We start from the raw sequence: 20,557 nt of genomic DNA on the forward strand, positions 1-20,557 counted from the left end.
GTTGAGCTGACTCCATAGGCCTTTGAAAATGGTAAGCAGGAGCCAGATGCAGACGTCCTGCCCACAATTCCGTAAGATCCCATTTTTGCCTGCATGGGAAAGGGGTAGGGCAATCAGACAGGATAGAAACCTGAACGCAGCAGAGCCATTTGAAATCAATGCTGAGTCCAAACAAACTATTTCCCTGTTCCAATTTATAAATGATGTGTAAACGCTCGTGAAAGGTAGTGTCATGCTCTGAATCCTCACACTTTTATAACTGAAAAAAGACTGCAGCTCTGAGCATGAAAACTCAAACACCCACTGCTGCAGTGCATTAATTGACAGGCCATCTGGTGTAGCTTAGAAAAAAATCACCATCTGTTATTCCAATGTCAATGGACTTCATTATTCACATTTCTCCAAGGGCTATTATAATGGCTGAGCCCACGGTGATTCAAAAGCTTGAAAACCACTTATTTCAACAGGGGTGCTGTTCACATTTTTATTGACAGTTTTAAGAGGCTATTAAAAGAATAATTGTCCTTCATATGGTAAGAAAATATGGTGGAATTCTCCGGCTGTTCACTGGCGGCGGGATTCTCTGTTCCCACCGGCAGCACACTCCCACCCACAGGTTACCCAGCAGCGTCAGATGGCTTCAATGGGAAGTCCCATTGACAGCAGAGGGAAGAGACAATCCCGCCACAAGCACCGCCTCCCACCATCAAGAAATGTGTGGCTGGGGGACGTGAAAATCCAGCCCTATACATTTGCTTGTCTTTGGGACGGATTGGCTGATTGAGGGGATTTAAAGTCTTTGAAAAGGTTGCATGAATGAGAGTTTTTCAGCATCAGAGCTATCTTGGTTATTAGAAATCAAATTTATTAATCTCCACATGGTTCCTGAGGTTGCCCATAGTGGATACCGGTTGAGAGGTTATGGAGGCAGCATAGAGCGGCCTCACAGCACCAGTGACCCAGGTTCAATCCCAGCCTTGGATCACTGTCTGTGTGGAGGTTGTACGTTCTCCCTGTGTCTGTGTGGGTTTCCTCCGGGTGCTCTGGTTTCCTCGCACAATTCAAAGATGTGCAGGTTAGGTGGGTTGGCCGTGATAAATTGCTCCTTTGTGCAGGTTAGGTTATGGGGTTACGGGGTAGAGCGGGGCGGACAGGGGAGTGGACATGGGTAGAGTGTTCATTCGAAGGGCCAGTGCAGATTCATAGAATTATAGAATTTACAGTGCAGAAGGAGGCCATTTGGCCCATCAAGTCTGTACCGGCTCTTGGAAAGAGCACTCCACCCAATCCCACACCTCCACCCTATCCCTATAACGCAGTAACCCCACCCAACCTTTTTTGGACACCAAGGGCAATTTATTATGGCCAATCCACCTCACGGGGAGAATGTGCAGACTCCGCTCAGACAGTGACCCAAGCCGGAATCGAACCTTGCACCCTGGAGCTGTGAAGCAACTGTGCTAATCACTGTGCTACCGTGTTGCCCAAATGGGCCAAATTCAATGGGCCAAATAGCCTCCTTCTGCACTGTAAGGATTCTATGAGGTGGCAGGGGGGGTGGAACGGGAGTAGGGGGGAGTTGAGAATTAGAGGCCTAACAGCCGTGAATAAAACTGGACCAAAGTTTCAGAGAACCGAGGTGGGTCTTCTAACCAGCCTGCCTTGGCATGCCTTTGCCTCCACGACTTCTTCCGCACTGCCTAGGTGGTAGGTCTGACTAGAGCTTCCTGCCTTCATGGCAAAAATCAAGCCTTAGAGTATAAGTTTATGGTCAGTTCAATGATTCTTAATTGAATGTAATCTGGGGTGACGTCAACAGTCCACCCTTTTGGGAAGCACAGTACCACTGACAGCAACTTCTTCATTTCTGTAATAGACCGTATACAAGACTCCAAACACTGGTATCAGATTCAGAGGACTGATGACGGCCAGTAATTTCCCCTTATCTAAGGAAAGATATACCGGTATTGGAGGCAGTCCAGAGAAGGTTCACTAGGTTGATTCCAGATATGATGGGGTATTCTTACGAGGAGAGGTTAAGTAGGTTGGGCCTGTACTCATTAGAGTTCAGAAGAATGAGAGGCGACCTTATTGAGACGTATAGGATTCTCAGGGTGCTTCACACGGCTGATGCTGAGAGGTTGTTTCCCCTTGTGGGAGAGTCTAGGACCAGAGGGCGCAATTGTAAAGCAAGGGGCCGCCCATTTAAGACAGATGAGGAGGAATTTCTTCTCTCAGAGGATAGTGAATCTGTGGAATTCTTTATTGCAGAGAGATGTAGAGGCTGGGTCGTTAAGTATGTTCAAGGATGAGGGAGACAGATTTTTAATCAGTAAGGGTTATGGGAATAAGGTAGTGAAGTGTAATTGAGGATTATCTGATCAAATCAGTTGTGCTCTGACTGAATAGCGGAGCAGACTCAATGAGCCGAACAGCTTACCTCTGCGTCTTCTACGTCTTCTGGACAATGCTAACTCTTTTACTGCTGCAAAATCCAGGCCATTATCGGTCACAGCAGAAAATACTTATACTTTTGACAGTTCGGCAAATATATTTGATAGATGCAATGTAAAGATTGATGATTCAAAATCGAGTTTCAAGAAGCGCTTTAGGTTTTTTGATATAGCAAACAAAAATACTTACCAATCCTTTAGACAAAACGGACTCTTCAGTCCTGCCAAAAGAATATTAGAAGTTATTTTATGCAGTCAGAAGAAACAGTAAGTTTTCACTCAAGATAAAATATTTATAAAAATGTTCACAATCTTCTAAAACCAGCAAATTTAATAATTAAGTTACCATTCTTGAAATATTCATGAAAATGAGAGTTATTAGCTAGGCAACTGAACTGCAATGTTAATGTAGCAGTCTTATTCTGTTCATTTTCCATCACAGATAATTTAACGTTTTTGTCGGTAAAGCATCAACAGGTCTAAAGCAAAGTACAGAAATATTGGAAAATATTTTTCTCAGTTTTCCTACTGGCAGTACAGATCAGTTTAAAACCTTGCACTGGGTTAAGCTAATTTCAGGTAGCTTTCTCTGTAGGGGACTAAAGTCTGCAACAAAAAAAAAAAATCAAATTACTGTCCAACAACTTTTCAGAAGAGGAGGTGGGGACAGATTAAGGTTTAACTGTGATTTCCTTCCACCCTCCCACAGCTCCAAGATCTTGTTGACACTAGTTTATGAAAGTGGTCAACAGCACAATCCTGTCCCACAGAGGAGCCAGTGGGGTGAATTTTAATTCATGAGTCTCAATCTGTCATGGGATGCGGGGCAGGAACTCACAAATGTCAATGCGAGGGAATAGTGCTCGATTTTCTAGGAAGTGGCCTCCCAAGTCTGGATGGCCGATAGAAGGCCCTCCAACACTGAAAGATCAGCAGCCCCACTGTCAAAGATGGGAGCTGCTGATGTAGGTAGGATAACAAGAGGACGCTTAAGATGGAGGCACCCTTCGAAGAATTTTTCTAAGATTACAAATAAAAAGTGGCTACACCAGTCACTGTGGAAGGAGTACTTTGCATCGGTATTCACAAAGGAGGGACACATTTATTGGTGGTGTCTCAGAGGGATATGTAAACACTTTAGAACAGGTCGTTATTACGAGGGAGGAAGTGTTAGGTATGTTAAAAAGCATTAAGGTAGACAAATCCCTAGGGCCAGATGACATCTATCCAGATTACTGAGGGAAACAGATGAAATCGCTGGGCCTCTGACAGAAATCTTTGTTCCCTCGTTGGCTACAGGTGAGGTCGCAGAGGATTGGAGGATAGCCTATGTTGTTTCTGGGGCTGGTTTAGCACAGGGCTCAAGAGCTGGCTTTTAAAGCAGACCAAGGCAGGCCAGCAGCACGGTTCAATTCCCGTACCAGCCTCCCCGAACAGGCGCCGGAATGAGGCGACTAGGAGTTTATCACAGTAACTTCATTTGAAGCCTACTTGTGACAATAAGTCCCGTTATTTAAGAAAGGTAGCAAAGGTAACCTGGGTAATTATAGCCTGGGTAATTATAGGCCAGAGAGTTTGACGTCAGTGATAGTGAAATTGTTGGAAAAGATTCTCAGAGATAGGATCTATGCACATTTGGAAATGAATGGACTTAGTAGCGAGACAGCATGGTTTTGTACGAGGGAGGTCATGTCTCACTAATTTAATTTGAGGAGGTGACAAACATGATTGATGAGGGAAGGGCTGTGGATGTTGTCTATATGGACTTTAGTAATGCATTTGAGAAGGTCCCTCATGACAGGTTGGTACAAGACATTAAATCACATGGGGTCAGGGGTGAACTAGCTAGATTGATTCAGAACTGGTTTGGCCATAGGTAGCAGTGGAAGGGTGTTTTTCCAAATGGAGTTCTGTAACTAGTGGTGTTCCGCAGGGATCAGTACTAGGTCCTCTGCTCTTTGTAGTATATATATAAATGACTTGGAAGAAAACATAGCGGGTCTGATTAGCAAGTTTGCGGATGATACTAAGATTGCAGGAGTTGTGGACAGTGATGAAGATTGTCAGAGAATACAATAGGATATAGATAGGCTGCAAAATTGGGTGGAGAAATGGCAGATGGAATTTAACCCAGACAAATGCAGTGATGCATTTTGGTAGATCCGATTCATGTGGGAGCTATAAAATAAATGGCTGAACCATCACGAGTATATATACACAAGAGAGATCTGGGTGTGCAGGTCCACAGATCCTTAAAAGTGACAGCACAGGTTGAAATGGTGGTAAAGAAAGGTTATGGCATGCTTGCCTTCATCGCAGGGGACATCGAGTGTAAAAGTTCACAAATTATATTACCAGTTATATAGAATGTTAGTTCGGCAACATTTGGAATACTGTGTCCAATTCTGGTCACCACACTACCAGAAGGATGTGGAGGCTTTGGAGAGAGTGCAGATAAAGTTTATCAGGATGCTGCCTGATATGGAGCCAGGACAGTTCACACCTCTTTAATCTGGAGTTACCCCTATCTCTGGATCTGTAAAGATTCAATTACCTGCAAATGCTAGCATTCTAAGCATTGTCTGGCATCTTTGAATTTGTCTATATGTATGTTTCTGGAACATACCTCTTCATTCATCTGAGGAAGGAGCAGTGCTCCGAAAGCTAGTGTTTGAAACAAACATGTTGGACTTTAACCTGGTGTTGTAAGACTTCTTACTGTGCTTACCCCAGTCCAACGCCGGCATCTCCACATCATGGCTAGAAAGAAGCAGGCTGAGGGGCAACCTGATAGAAGTTTATAAAATTATAGATAGGGTGAACAGTTGGAGGCTTTTTCCCAGGGTGGAAATGACAATTAGGGGCTGGTTTAGCTCACTGGGCTAAATCGTTGGCTTTTAAAGCAGGCCAGCAGCACGGTTCAATACCCCTACCAGCCTCCCCGGACAGGCGCCGGAATGTGGCGACTAGGGGTTTTTCAGAGTAACTTCATTGAAGCCTACTCGTGACAATAAGCGATTTTCATTTCATTTCATTTTCATTTCAATTACAAGGGGGCACAAGTTCAAGGTGAGAGGGGAAAGGTTCAGGTGAGATGTGCGGGGGAAGTTTTTTTACACAGAGGGTGATGGTGGCCTGGAATGCAGTGCGAAGTGCGGTGGTTGAGGCAGATACGTTAGCGACTTTAAGATTTATCTGGATAGGCACATGAACAGACGGGGTACAGATAGGATACGTGATCGGCGCAGGCTTGGAGGGACGAAGGGCTTGTTCCTATGCTGTTCTTTGAGAACCCTGCAGCTGCAGCTCCTGCCCTCTGGTAATCGCATCTAGAGAGTGGGAAGCTGAATTCAATGAATCACCCCTGGCCTGCTGCCGGGAAGCTACCTCAATTCATCAGCTGAATTTGTCTCAGCGCAGGGCCCATCTAACCTTCCGGAAAATTTCAGCTGACGTCTGGGAGATGTATTTGATGGGCAATTTAGTTGGCTGCCTGCAAGCAGGGAGCAGTCACCACCAACCCCCACGTCGCAATTCTGGAGGTGGGACCAGGGCGACAGGTTAACGCACTGGTGGGTGGTGGGAGATTATGGGCTCACCCGCCTTCACATCCCATCGAAAATTCTGTCCAATGCTTTCAACACAAGAGAAGGAAAGAAAGTACTGGAAAAGAAAAAGATCTCTCCTTTGATTTGGACTATTACTTTAAAACTGGTGTAAACAAGCTTCCAAATCACAAAATATCAGTGTAATAATTCTCTAAATGCATTAACTTACCTATTTATTAGTGCAGCAATGTATTCCATATTAAATAGAAGGACGTATCCAGGACTGCAAAACAAAGTTTTCATTCAAAATATTTAAACTGATTCATTTTGTGAAATACCATTCACAGGTGGTTCTGTGCAGATTACTAAGCCCAGACATGACTAAATGTTAATTGTTCCTTTTCTGTATTACTTTTGTTTTGAAAATTTTAATTAAAAATCACAAATGAATTATATATTGTATCTGTGCCCTGTACCAGTGTGATTGCAATAATGTTCATCTCTTAGTCGTGCTGATTTGTCCATGTAACTATGTGATACCACAACCCAATTAAATCACCACAAAAATAAATGGATCCATTTTTTGGGGGTAAATTTGTACATATTTCTTGTTTCCTGCTACACTGCTATGGCCAACATTTGAGCTATTGGTCTTCAGCAGGCAAACACGTTTTCCTATCGAATCCCAAGTGGCTCTACAAACATAGGATTTCGGAGTAGGCCACTTGGCCTTTGAAGCCTGCTCTGCCACTCAATAAAATCATGGCTCGTCTGACTGCAACCTGCCACCCACCCTGATAAGTCATTGCCTTCTTCTCATCTTGGTCTTCAGTGGGAGATCCCTTATTTTTAAACAGTGGCTCCTGGTTCTTGACTCTCCCATGAGAGAAAACATCCTCTCCACATCCACCCTGTCAAGACCCCTCAGGATCTTTATATGCTTCAATCAAGTCGCCACTTACTCGGCTAAATTCCGGATGATACAAGCCTAACATGTCCAATCATTCCTCATAACACAACACCTGCCCATTGCGAGTATTAATCTAGTAAATCTTCTCTAAACTGCTTCAAACACATTTACATCCACCTTTAAATAAGGAGACGAATACTGTGCATCAGTGGTTCCCACGAGAGTACTGCAGGTGGCGCGTGAAAAAAAAGCAATTTTGTGCACCTCGTATGTATTATAATCAATGTTTTATTATTCCCCATGTAATTTGCTTCATAGACAACATTGTGTAATGTAATCTGCAAAGTATTTGTGAGTGGTGCATCATAAACTATTAGGGCCTCACGGTAGCATGGTGGTTAGCATCAATGCTTCACAGCTCCAGGGTCCCAGGTTCGATTCCCGGCTGGGTCACTGTCTGTGTGGAGTCTGCACGTCCTCCCTGTGTGTGCGTGGGTTTCCTCCGGGTGCTCCGGTTTCTTCCCACAGTCCAAAGATGTGCGGGTTAGGTGGATTGGGCATGCTAAATTGCCCGTAGTGTAAGGTTAATGGGGGGATTGTTGGGATACAGGTTACGTGGGTTTAAGTAAGGTGATCATTGCTCGGCACAACATCGAGGGCCGAAGGGCCTGTTCTGTGCTGTACTGTTCTATAGAAGTAGCTGAGTTTTTAATACCCATTGATATACATGTTTGACTCCCGTCAGCCATAGGCTATATAAAAAATGATGTTTAGAATGGCTTAAGTGTGTTGTGGTTCACAAAAGCTTTTCATATCAATCAATGGCCCACATAAAAGGAAAGGTTAGGAAACTGCTCCTATGCACAGTCCTCTATTATACAGTGTCCTGTATAACTTTACCAGCACTTTTTTTTAATAAATTTAGATTACCCAATTATTTTTTCCAATTAAGGGGCAATTTAGCGTGGCCAATCCACCTACTCTGCACATTTTTGGGTTGTGGGGGCAAAACCCACGCAGACACGGAGACAATGTGCAAACTCCACACGGACAGTGACCCAGAGCCGGGATTGAACCTGGGACCTCAGCGCCGTGAGGCGGTTGTGCTAACCACTAGGCCACCATGCTGCCCTCTTTACCAGCACTTTTAGCAATTCATGCACTAAGACACCCAGATCCCTCTGAAATCTGAGCTCTGCAATCTCTCACCATCTAGATTGGAGGTTCCCAACCTTTTCCTTTATGCAGATCATAGATAGTCATCAAACGATTTTGTGGACCACAATGTATGCAAAACGTTTTAAACATTCTTTTTTACATAATCTACGGTTGATAGGAGTCAAATTTATATATCAGCGGGTATTAAAAACGGAACTATTTCTAATAGTTTATGATGCACACTCACCAATACATTGTGGATTATATTACACAAGGATATTTTTGAAGCAAATTACACTGCAAATATTAGCATAACATTGATTATGATACAAACGAGGTATACGTAAATGTATTTGTTTTCCACAGACTACCTGCAGTACTCTCTTGGATTATTCCCACAGGTTGGGAACCTTCTTTTTTATTCTTCCTGCCAAAATGGATAGTTTCACATTTTTCCCACATTATATTCCATATGCCAGTTCTTTTCCAATCACTTAACCTATCTATTTATTTTTATATGAATTTAGTGTACCCAATTCATTTTTTCCAATTAAGGGGCAATTTAGCGTGTCCAATCCACCTAGTCTGCAACTCTTTGGGTTGTGGGGGCGAAACCCACGCAAACATGGGGAGAATGTGCATACTCCACACGGACAGCGACCCAGAGCCGGGATCGAACCTGGGACCTCGGCGCCATGAGACTACAGGGCTAACGCACTGCGTCACCGTGCTGCCCACCACTTAACCTATCCATGTCCTCTTCTTTTGCCTCCTAATGTCCTCTTCACAATTTGCTTTCTTACCTACCTTTGTGTCAACAAATTTAGCAAACATATTCTCTGTGCTTCCATCCAAGTCATTTATGTAAATTTTAAAAGGCCCCAGTACTTACCTTTATGGTACACCTCGTTACATTCCCCCAGCCAGAAAAAGACCCATTTATGCCAACTGTTTCCTGTTAACTAGTCAATCACTAATCCATGCCAATATGTTACCCACTACACCATGACCTTTTGTTTCCTTCAAGTTGCGGCATCTTATCAAAGGCCTTCTAGAAATCTAAGTACAGTACATACCGGTTCCCCTTTACCCACAGCACGTTACTTCTTCAAATAATTCCAATAAATTGGTTAAACATGATTTCTCTTGATTTGTTTCTTAGCGGTCGGTTTGCAGGATTGAAGGAGCTGGAAGCGAAGTATGGGCTGGAGCAGGGGGAAATGTTTAGATATATGCAGGTTCGAGATTTTGCCAGAAAGGAGATACAGAGCTTCCCGGTGGAGCCGGCCTCCACATTGCTGGAGAAGGTGTTGATGACAGGGGACTGGAGAAGGGGTTAGTGTCGGCGGTTTACGGAGCTATTTTGGAAGAGGAGAAGGCACCACTGGAAGGGATCAAAGCAAAGTGGGAGGAAGATTTGGGAGAGGATATGGAGGAGGGGTTCTGGTGTGAGGTGCCCCGGAGAGTGAATGCCTCCACCTCGTGCGCGAGGTTCGGGCTGATACAGCTGAAGGTGGTATACGGAGCACACCTCAGGAAGGTGAGGATGAGCCGATTCTTTGAAAGAGTAGAAGATGTGTGTGAACGTTGCGGGGGGGGGGGGGGGGGGGGCTAATCCGTTCATATGTTTTGGTCCTGTCCAAAGCTAGAGGATTACTGGAAGGAGGTTTTTAGGGTAAGTTCTAAAGTGGTGCACGTGAAACTGGACCCGAGCCCCCGGGAGGCCTTATTCGGGGTGTCGGACCAGCCAGGGTTGGAAACGGGTGCGGAGGCAGATGTTGTAGCCTTCGCCTCGTTGATCGCCCGAAGGCGGATCCTGATGGGATGGAGAGCAGCCTCTCCACCCTGTGCCCTGGCGTGGCGGGAGGACTTGTTGGTATTCTTGACTCTTGAGAAGGTTAAGTTTGAACTGAGGGGAAGGATGGAGGGGTTCTACAATTCATGGGCTTTATTCATTGTGCACTTTCAAGAACTGGATAACATCAAACATCTGTTCGGATGGGTGGGTGGGGGGGGGGGGGGGGAGGGGGCTGTATGTGTTAATGGTGACTATGGGGGATCGCTAATTCCTTTTTGTCATTTGTTTGTGTGAACATGCGAGCTAATGTTTGAGGTTTAGTGGGAGGATGGGATCGTTGTTATTGATATGGGGATTGACATATTTGTTACTGATTTTTGTTTATTGTTGGTGGGTGTAAACTTGGGAGAAAATGTGAAAAAGGAGAATTTAAAAAAACAATTTTTTTAAATGATTTCTCTTTCACAAAACCATGTTGACTTTGCCTGATTGCCTTGAATTTTTCTAAGTACTTTACCATAACATCTTCAGTAATGGCTTCCAATATTTTCCCTTTGACATGCGTTAAGCTAACTGGCCTGAGTATTCTGCTTTCTGTCTCCTTTTGGAATAAAGGAGTTACATTTGGTATTATACAATCTAATGGAACCGTCCTCAAATCCAGGGGATTCTGGAAAATTAAGACCAACACGTCAACTGTTTTATGTCTTATTCTGCCATGTTGCAGAAGAGTGAACATGATGACTCCTAGCATTTATCGAATTCTGTATTTTGAAGTTATTCTACTTATTTAACCACCATGTACCAGTGAAGGGCAGCATGGTAGGACATGTGGCTAGCACTGTGGCTTCACAGCACCAGGGTCCCAGGTTCGATTTCCACTGGGTCACTGTCTGTGCGGAGTCTGCACGTTCTCCCCATGTCTGCGTGGGTTTCCTCCCACAGTCCAAAGACGTGCAGGTTTCGTGCACTGGCCTGCTAAATTGACCTTAGTGTCCAGAAAGGTTAGGAGTGGTTATTGGGTTACGGGGATAGGGTGGAAGTGAGGGGTTAAGTGAGTCGGTGCAGACTCGATGGGCCGAATGGCCTCCTTCTGCACGGTATGTTCTATGTTCTCAAGTTTAATTTTGGAACTAGAGGGAACACAAAAATAACCGTGCCATTTTTAAAAAAAAGTCCTCAAGTGTGGAATCACAGAACAAGACCTTGCATTGGAAAACACATTTAATGTAACAAAAATTCAATAGTGCCTCACATAGATTAACACCAAACCAAGCAGAAGAATGGATAAATCTATCCAAATGAATGGTTCCTTTAGAAAAAATAGATTTGAGGAAGTTTGTAAAAGCGAGAGGAGAAGTTCCAAGTTTCTGGGGTGGGATGGGGCAGGAAGGAGGGCATGGAGGCAATGGTTTGAGTTTCAGAATCAGGAGTTAGCTAACACTAGTTACAATTATCTGAAGATTGTTACATAAAATCCCTGGAATACAGTGCAAAATAATGGGCCGTCACCTTTACAGACCTGTAAAGAGCTGGAAATTGATCAATACCGATGTGCTGAACAAATAAAAGATATGCCAAGCTTGCCAGTGAATTTGTAGGGTATTTTACATCTTCTTTCAGAGGGTCAATCTCTCGCAATATCTTTCTGGACTGTAGCAACTGATGGACCATCAACACAGGAAGTGATTCGCCCATTGCTAACAAGTAAACCTACAGAAGAGAATAGCACTATTTAAGCATATATAAACTTCTTTGCCAAATTAATCAAACAAATTGAATGTTTTAAATATTTGGTCCAGGACTATTGCTTTGAAAACCAATTCCTCAACCTAACTGTGTCGTCAAGTATAAACTATGCACCATTATATATTCATTGACAGGTTTTTGTAAGTATGTGTTTCAGCATGTAAATACAAAGGGCTTCTCCATTTACACATCCAATGAACAACTAAACAAACTGTATTCGGTCAATATTCACACATCGTTTGCAGTGCTTGGGTATAGGCAGTCCAGGAAACAGTGCAGCATCAAAATTAGTCATTCTATTGGTTGATTCCTGGGAGTTAAAGGAATGTATCTGGAATCTTTTCATAACAACCTTTCTTTCCTCCAAACAATAGCTTTTGTCATGCCAATATTTAGTTCCTTCAGTACTGAATGTCAGATAAGCAGCCCACAATTTAGGGATTAAATGACGTGGTGGTGAAGTAGAGCTGGTGCTGTCAGCATATGTCTGGAAATTGACCTTGTGGATTTGGATGATATCGCCAGGAGGCTGCATATTGATAAGAAAAATGGCCAATATGTCCTTGGGGGACACCAAACAAAATGGTGCAGCAGCAGGTTAATTGCTGGCTATAAGAATATAAGATCAAATAAATAGGAGTAAGCTATTCATCCCCTCGAGTCTGCTCTGCCATTCAATAAGATCATGGCTCATCGGATTGTGGCCTCAACTTCATTTTCCAGCCTATTCCCAATAAATCTCGACTCCCTTGTAGATCAAAAAATCTGTCTAACTCAGTCTTGTAGATATTCAATGACCCAGCCCCCACTGCTTGCTAAGGTAGAGAATTCCAAAGATTCATGACATTTTGAGATTAAATTCCTCCCAACTCAGTCTTAAATGAGAGACCCCTGAAACTGTGTCCAGAGTTCTAGATTCTCCCAAAAGGGGCAACATTCTCTCAACATCTTTATCAAGCCCCCTCAGAGTCTTCTATATTTCAATAAGATAAACTTACATTCTTCTAAAACTCCAATAAGTATTGGCCCAATATTTCCTCATGAGACACTCCTTCATCTCATGAATCAACCTACTGAATGTTCTCTGAACTACCTCTAATACAAGCATATCCCTCCTTCTATAAGACTAAATTTGTCCACAATACTCCTGGTGTAGTCACACCAATGACCGGTACAGTTGCAGCAAGATTTTCATACCATATTCTCCTTGCAATAAAGGTCACCCATTTTCCTTCCGAATTACTTGCTGCCTCTGCATGTTAACTTATGATTTATGTATTGGACACCCTGGTTCCTTCATACTGCAGCCTTTCTCTGCTTAAATAATATTCGGCTTTTCCAGTCTTCTTACCAGGTGGACAATCTCACATTTTTCTACATTACACTCCATCTGCCAATTTATGCCCAGTCACTTTGTAGACACTTTGGGTCAGATTTTCCTGTCATGAGACAGGACAACCACGCTGAGCGGACGAAAAAAAGAGGCGGCTGCATCCCAAATGCTAAAGTCCCACCCCTATTCCCACATCCAGAAATATGAATGGCGAGGGAAATGGAGCATGGAAATATCCTCGAATATTTAACCTTGGTCACCTTGCAACCATGGCCCATGATTTTCCTGTCCCACCCACGATGGAAATCATTGCGGAAAATTTGGAGAACAGCCAAAGGTCCGTTGACTTTGGGCTTGAATTTCCAGTCCGACCAGCAAACTTTCATATCAAATCCATTTATTTCTATTTGCACCATCAATTCATCTATCTTGCTCAAAATGCTGTGTGCATTCAAATAAAGAGCCTTTAATTATTTCTTAAAACTATTTTTCAATACTCTGATCCTATTGCTGATGCGCTCTTATGTTTGCACGCTCTGCCCCTTCCTGTAATGCTCTGGCTATCATTAACCATGTTACTACCCTGGAGTTTCGACTTCTTCTTTCTCTATCATTTTCCAAATTTCCCCTCATGGATAAGATGAGCTCAGAGAGGACATAAGAACACAAGAACGGAGCAGGGATAGGTAATTCATCCCCTCGAGCTGCTCCACCATTCAATATAATCAAGGCTAATCTCATAATTTTCATCTTCCTGTCTGCTCCCCGTATCCCTTCATCCAGTCACTAATTAAAAATCTATCTGCCTCCTCAAGTTTGTTTAGTGTCCCAGCATTCACTGTACTCGGGTAGAGAGTTCACAACCTTTGAGTGAAGTAATTCCTCCTCATTTCTGTTTTGAAATCTGCCACCCCTTAGCCTAAATCAATGGCTTAATGAGAGGGCATGATGTGGAGATGCCGGCTTTGAACTAGGGTGAGCACAGTAAGAAGTCTTACAACACCAGGTTAAAGTCCAACAGGTTTGTTTCAAATCACTAGCTTTCGAAGCACTGCTCATTCACCGGAGGAAAGAGCAGTGCTCCGAAAGCTAGTGATTTGAAACAAACCTGTTGGACTTTAACCTGGTGTTGTAAGACTTCTTAATGAGAGGGGATAGGAGAGAAACTAAAGAGCGATGTGAGGCTCGGGCAGGGAGGAACATTAGAGGGCGTCTGACCAGGTAAGCTAAGGGAAGGGCGTGAAGTGGTAGAGACAGCTGATCAAATGATCTCAATCCCAGTGACAAAAAAATCCATAAATTAAATTCAAAGAACTTTTCAATGCAGTCTATTTTCATAACTGTGATTAGAGGAATTGGGTAATTTTATTAAGATGCAATTAGATGCAATATTTTCTGCACTGTAAATTCTCTGATTTTATCCTATTATAATGGTGCATGCTAAAAAAAGGAAATTGGACAAGAAACATTAAAAAAAAATAACACAATAAGTTGTTTCACTTCGAGTTAATTTATTCAGAATGTAAACCTGTACCAAAGCAACAGAATAAGACCGTACCATAAACAAGAAAATATGGTGTGGGCAGATCAAGCTTACCAGAATTTCAGTGGCAAAAGTCCTCAATGAATTGTCCTCAATCTCTTCAGTTAATGGATGTAACTGTGCTGTCAGCAGTGGGTATTCCAAACTTTTCATGCAGCTGCATCAATTGCAAAAATATTAATTAGGAAGCACGGACATGAATTTTCCTGACAAAAGCTCAGTTGAAACAAACATGTAGATCACTGAAATTAAAATTAAGTTTACCTACAATTTCAGTAGTTCCTCCTTTAGCTCATTACAGGAAGGGTTTTGCTTAGATTTTGTTGCTCGATTCACTTCATCCACAAATGGTTTAATAAAAGAAATAACAGCCATACAACATTTGCAAAGCTCATATTCATCCTGTTTACGTTGCTCAGTAGTATACGGTACAGGTAGCTGGGAGAGTTGGCTTTGAATAGTTGCAAGAGACAGTCCAACGGAATATGCCTTTTTATGCTTCATTTTAATAGCACTGGAAAAACAATTTTTATAGAGTTAAATCCAAGAAATCAGGTAAAACCTCTGTAAATATACAATTATCACAAGAAAAGATCTTAACTACACAAATATTCCATACTTGCAGAATCCCAGAATATATTGGGCCATAATTTCCTTGGAGTGGCAATCAGTGTCAGTCAGACTGCTACTCTGCACCCAATTACTTTCCTTAAATTTCTTCCCTGCCTGTCTCACTTGACCTTCCGATTCAGGTCGGGCGTGATCCAGGCAGGGGCGTTAGCTGCTATAAACCAGGTAAGTTTAAAGGTCGATTAAAATTAACAGGCCAAGGAGAAGGTGTGTCTATGGTAAGTGGATAGGTTTGAGGGGTGGGGTGAAATCATACCTCAGGGGTGGGGATGGGAATCAGGCCTGCTGGGAAGCGGAGGGGCATCCCACGGGGGTTCGGGAAATACCTTGGGGGTAGGGGGGGGGGGGGGGTGTTGGTCTGGGCTTTCAGAATTGTTACCCAGGGAGCGGCATGGCGGCACAGTGGTTAGCACTGCTGTCTCACGACACCGAAGATCCAGGTTCGACCCTGACCCCAGGTCACTGTCCGTGTGGAGTTTGCACATTCTCCCCGTGTCTGTGTGGGTCTCATCCCCACAACCCAAAGATGTGGAGCGTGGGTGGATTGGCCACGCTGAATTGCCTCTTAATTGGAAAAAAAATAATTGAATACTCTAAATTTTTAATAAAATTATTGTTGCCCAGAAGTTAGAAGAGGTTTTAATTCTTCTAACTTTGTCTGAGTAACTATTGGTGTAACCCTGTCAGGGTCATCCAAAGTTTGCAATTTAAAATCGCATTTCCAGATGGTTCCCAGTGCAGGCCAATTGCACAGAGGAAGTTTGTGCTTCAGGGCAATCATCGTGCAAACCCTCACCTGCGAAGTTCCGAAAGGGGCCCCCCAGCACATCTTTGGCGTACTCCCCCAATCTGAGGCCGAAGAGCTCGGAAGTTATGGCCAATTAAAAACCAACGTCAGTTTGCGACTTAACAAAAATTAGTCAAGCCAAACATTGCCTCTGCAATTTGTTTAAATAAAAGCAGGTTGGTCTTCTAAGAAATACATTAGGTTGACTTGACATTTTCCTTTGATTGCAAGTCGTGTCATCTTGGGATCAAGTCTGATATATTTATCATCAGTTTTTATGTTTAGTGTAGAATCACATGAATATTTAAAACATAAAAATTTCAAACGGTCCTGAAACAAAAGATAAATCCTGCTTCTGCAAAGCATTCTGGTAACAATTTGCTTCTTTAAAAACAACATAACTGAAGTAAACAGGTGAAATAAAGAATGCATAGAGTAAAACAGAAGTAGCAGCTAGCTGGTAAGGTTCAGTAAGAGACCAATTTAGACCACTGAATTTGCTAGTCTTTGATAAAGTCAACTCACTTGGAAATGAAATTTCAAATTACCTGTCTGAAGTGGCTGAAGTAGCAATAAGATAGTTTTTGATATGTTATTTCCAAAAGCCTCCTCAATCTGCTCAAGTAAGCCCACCAAAAGTTCCTTTGGGTTGCTTATCTAAAAGGAAAAAAACTTCAGATTGTGAAGCAAATTTATATCATTTTGTGACAAACCAATCTGATTTCCAGAGTAAGATAAACAGTTTTTGTGGCTTTTATTTTTTTTTAAATATATAATTGTAATATATTATATTTGTCATAGGCTCCATGTTTGAAAATTATCATTCAATCATGCCCCCAGGTAGTAAATTAACTGAATTTTTATACCACAAATCTGCCTATTACTGCAGCGGCTGTACATTACAGCTAAGCAGAGCTTCATAATCCCCGGCTGCGCATCACCTCATCAGAAATATACTCTGAGGGGCAGCATGCTGCCGCAGTGGTAGAGTTGCTGCTTCACGGCGCAAAGGTCCCAGGTTCGATCCCGGCCCTCGGTCACTGTCCGTTTGCACATTCTCCCTGTGTTTGCGTGAGTTTCACCCCCACAACCCAAAAGATGTGCAGGTTAGGTGATTGGCCACATTAAATTGCCCTTTAATTGGAAAAAGGAACTGGGTACTCTAAATTTATTTTTAAAAAAGTAATGTACTCTGAGGGAAAGAAATTGTGCTGGCTTCCTGTGGGAAAGCCAAAGGTGACCCACCAGTGTGTTTATTACTTAGTGTATTATTTAGGAAAAGGTAAAGTCTATTAAAGAAGAAACTTCTTTATATAGTGCCTTTCACAACTTCAGGGTAGCCCAAAGTGCTTCATACTCAATGAAGCAGATCTTGAAGTGTAGCTACAGACAGGGATTTGGTTTAATCGGAAAGATGGCACCTCTAATAATAATGATCTTTATTGTCACAAGTAGGCTTACATTGACACTGCAATGAAGTTACTGTGAAAAGCCCCTTGTCGTCACATTCCGGCACCTGTTTGGGTACACAGAGGGAGAATTCAGAATGTCCAATTCACCTAACCGCACGTCTTTCGGGACTTGTGGGAGGAAACCGGAGCACCCGGAGGAAACCGACATAGACACAGGGAGAACATGTAGAGTCCGCACAGACAGTGACCCAGGCCAGGAATCAAACCTGGGACCCTGCCCCTGTGAAGCAACAGTGCTAACCACTGTGCTAACACGCCACCAATTTATTATCACAAGAATAATAAATTGCAGATAGATACAAAACTTTTCAAGCCTCAAAAACGTTAATATCTTATTCCTGAAGTTGAATTAGTTTGTCATAGTCCCTCAATGCTGTAATGAAGTGTCAGCCAGGGATTATGTGCCAAGTGAGGCAAGAACCCAAAAGCTTCTGACTCACGGGAAAGTGTGGTACCACTCAGGACTTTAAAATGTCAGTTTAGCTCAGCTGGTCAAACTCAACCCTGAAGGTTGTTGCCTCAAGCCCCACTCCAAAGACTGTAACCCCAATCTAAGGTGATGTTTCAGCTGATTGCTGAGTGACTACTGCTTTGTCAGATGTTCATTTTTGGCAACAAGACATTGTCAATGTTCTCTCTACTTATTCAGGTGGATGTAAAAGATCTCACTGTACTAATTATAGAAGAGTAGAATTATCCCAGTGTCCTAGCTAATACTTATCTCATGATCAGAACCACCAAATATAGATTAAATGGTTGGTCACTTGTTTATTGCTAATTCTGGGACCTAGTATTGTACAAATTAGCTAGTACCTTTGTTCACATAACAACTGATGGCACTTCAAAATAAATTCATTGGCTGTAATGGATTTCAGATATCTTAACATCAAAAGGTTTTCTCTTCCTTAAAGTACGCAACAAGCTCTGCACTTTGATTTATGGTTACATCCCTAGTTTATGTACTTACCTGTACTACATGGTCTAGTATTTTCAAGCAATTTTCCCTGTACTCCGGTTCTTGCTCGTCTTTCAAAGCACAACTGACAATAGGACCAACAAAATTCCAGCCCATGCAGATAACAAAGTCCTGTAAGATATTGAACAAGGGCAGGGTAAAGAAATAGAAAATCGAATAGTAAATTACATAGGTCAAATACACATAGATGTTCCATTAATTTCTTCACAAAATGTTCCCATAGAAAGGTTAAAGTTTATTCTGCCGGGCAGCACGGTGGCGCAGTGGTTACCACTGCTGTCTCACAGCGCCAAGGTCCCAGGTTCATTCCCGGCTCTAGGTCACTGTCCATGTGGAGTTTGCACATTCTCCCCGTGTTTGTCTGGGTTTCACTCCCACAACCCAAAGATGTGCAGGATAGGTGAATTGGTCACGCTAAATTGTCCCTTAATTGGAAAAAATGAATTGGGTACTCTAAATTTATTTTTTAAAAGTTTATTCTGCCGAGGAGCTCTTACTACAACATCAGTACACTGCGCTGTTTAATATTTTCGAAAGAACCTAGTTTGATTGAGGTGTTATGCACTTCATTTCCAACTCCAATTCACAAGGTTATAGGTCACATTCAAGGTTTTCTCGAATACAATCTCAGCCATAATTTCAGTGCAGTTGTGGGGAAGTGTTACATTGGCTGAGGTACTGTCTTGTAGAGAAATTAAACTGAGCCCATACCAGCGAACACCATCAAAATATAAATTAATTACATATTCATCCAATTTGCTGTTTTAAAGACTTCTTGGGACAGGAACTGCCTGCTGCATTTCAATATACATTAATATATACACACACACATGAAAGATCTATTCAACCAGATGGTCTCTAACACGCGACAGTAAGACATATTCCTAATTTTAAATGGTGCTGTAGTGAACGTTAAAATCAAGTAACAGTTCTTTTGGCTTGGTGCTTTTAAGTTATTTGCACTGCATGAAGTAATTGAATTTGAAGTATAAAATTTTAAAACAAGATATTTATCGACAATAGTATATTTGTATCAAAGAGGAGGCATTTTAAAATTACTGTAGCACCTTATTTTTTTCATCTTGCAGAATTTCCAAAAGTTTAGCTGCATGCCCTTCTTCCAGGCACTGACAGGCTGCTGTCTGAAATATGCTGTGATCTTCTTCCTTAAACTCTGTCTCAGGTAGACCTCGCTAAAATGAGTAAATCAGCCTTTTTAATCACATAATACAAAATAATTGCAGGCAATTATTATTGATGCTACCTGAAGTAAAACATCTGTATACAGCATTATAGTGGTCAATCACAGTATAATTACAAATTTCACGACTCATTACTGCTCTCCAAGTCATTCCCACAAAACTAGGTTTGAAGTATGTCTGTAACAATAATCCAGAACTAATAAGATTTGCCTGGAATCTATGACCATAATTAATCAACTATTCTATTTTAAAAATTATTAGGCACCTCGTAGTTAATTTTCAAAGGTTAAAGATATTTAATTACATGAACATTTCATGTCAAGATGAAATACTAACTCACAAGGAATATTAAATATTGCTTTAGTAGGCACCTGTCTAATTGACTAAGAGCCAGATTTCACAATGTTGAGGAGATTCTTGCGGGCATTTAAAAATGGCCGAAGGGATCTGGATATGCAAGTCCTGCCACCATTTCCAACAGAACGTGTAGGGGAAAGAGGTGGGGCATGATTCACACATGAGGGCAACTGAACTCAGCAGGGCCATTGGAAATCTGACCTGAGTTAAAACAGATCCCCTTTTGGCTGTTGCGGATAAGGTAAATTTAACCTTCTGTTCTGACTTTTAAATCCTCTGCTCTTTAAACTTAAAAAAAAAAGACTGCAGCTGTTGCTGAGAATTAATAAAAAAACCTCTGTTGAACTGCTTTGATTGACAGGCCATCCGCTGCAGGTTAGATAAAAAAGGAGCATCTGGCTGTGCAGTTTCAATAAGATATTTGTTGACACGGTCTTTTATTATGTCATAATGAATGATTGACTGAGTTTCAAATGCAACAATTATCTCAGCAGGGGTTCTGAGTTCACATTTTGATTGGCAGTTTAAAGTAGATAATAAAGGATTAGCTGCCTTTGATGCAGGGTCTGAATAGAAGTGTGTTTATTTTTATGAAGGATTACCCACGAGGAGATTCAAAAGCTTTGAATGGATTCTATAAA

General features: G+C 42.1%; 1 protein-coding gene across 1 annotated transcript in view; it reads right to left on the bottom strand.

Annotated features, from left to right (window-relative positions):
* The window catches only part of glmna (glomulin, FKBP associated protein a), a 57,212-nt gene that overhangs the window by 16,606 nt on the left and 20,049 nt on the right, over nucleotides 1-20,557 (bottom strand). The window contains exons 4-12 of the mRNA XM_038793821.1: nucleotides 19,425-19,550; nucleotides 18,349-18,468; nucleotides 16,458-16,566; nucleotides 16,307-16,310; nucleotides 14,761-15,006; nucleotides 14,547-14,649; nucleotides 11,390-11,580; nucleotides 6,231-6,284; nucleotides 2,644-2,674 (exon numbers count right to left, since the gene is read on the bottom strand). Of these exons, the coding sequence (XP_038649749.1) occupies nucleotides 2,644-2,674; nucleotides 6,231-6,284; nucleotides 11,390-11,580; nucleotides 14,547-14,649; nucleotides 14,761-15,006; nucleotides 16,307-16,310; nucleotides 16,458-16,566; nucleotides 18,349-18,468; nucleotides 19,425-19,550 (984 nt within the window). The remainder of the gene's footprint in view (nucleotides 1-2,643; nucleotides 2,675-6,230; nucleotides 6,285-11,389; nucleotides 11,581-14,546; nucleotides 14,650-14,760; nucleotides 15,007-16,306; nucleotides 16,311-16,457; nucleotides 16,567-18,348; nucleotides 18,469-19,424; nucleotides 19,551-20,557) is intronic.

The sequence above is a fragment of the Scyliorhinus canicula genome, chromosome 4 (assembly GCF_902713615.1).
Source record: "Scyliorhinus canicula chromosome 4, sScyCan1.1, whole genome shotgun sequence".
Taxonomy (NCBI): Eukaryota; Metazoa; Chordata; class Chondrichthyes; order Carcharhiniformes; family Scyliorhinidae; genus Scyliorhinus; species Scyliorhinus canicula.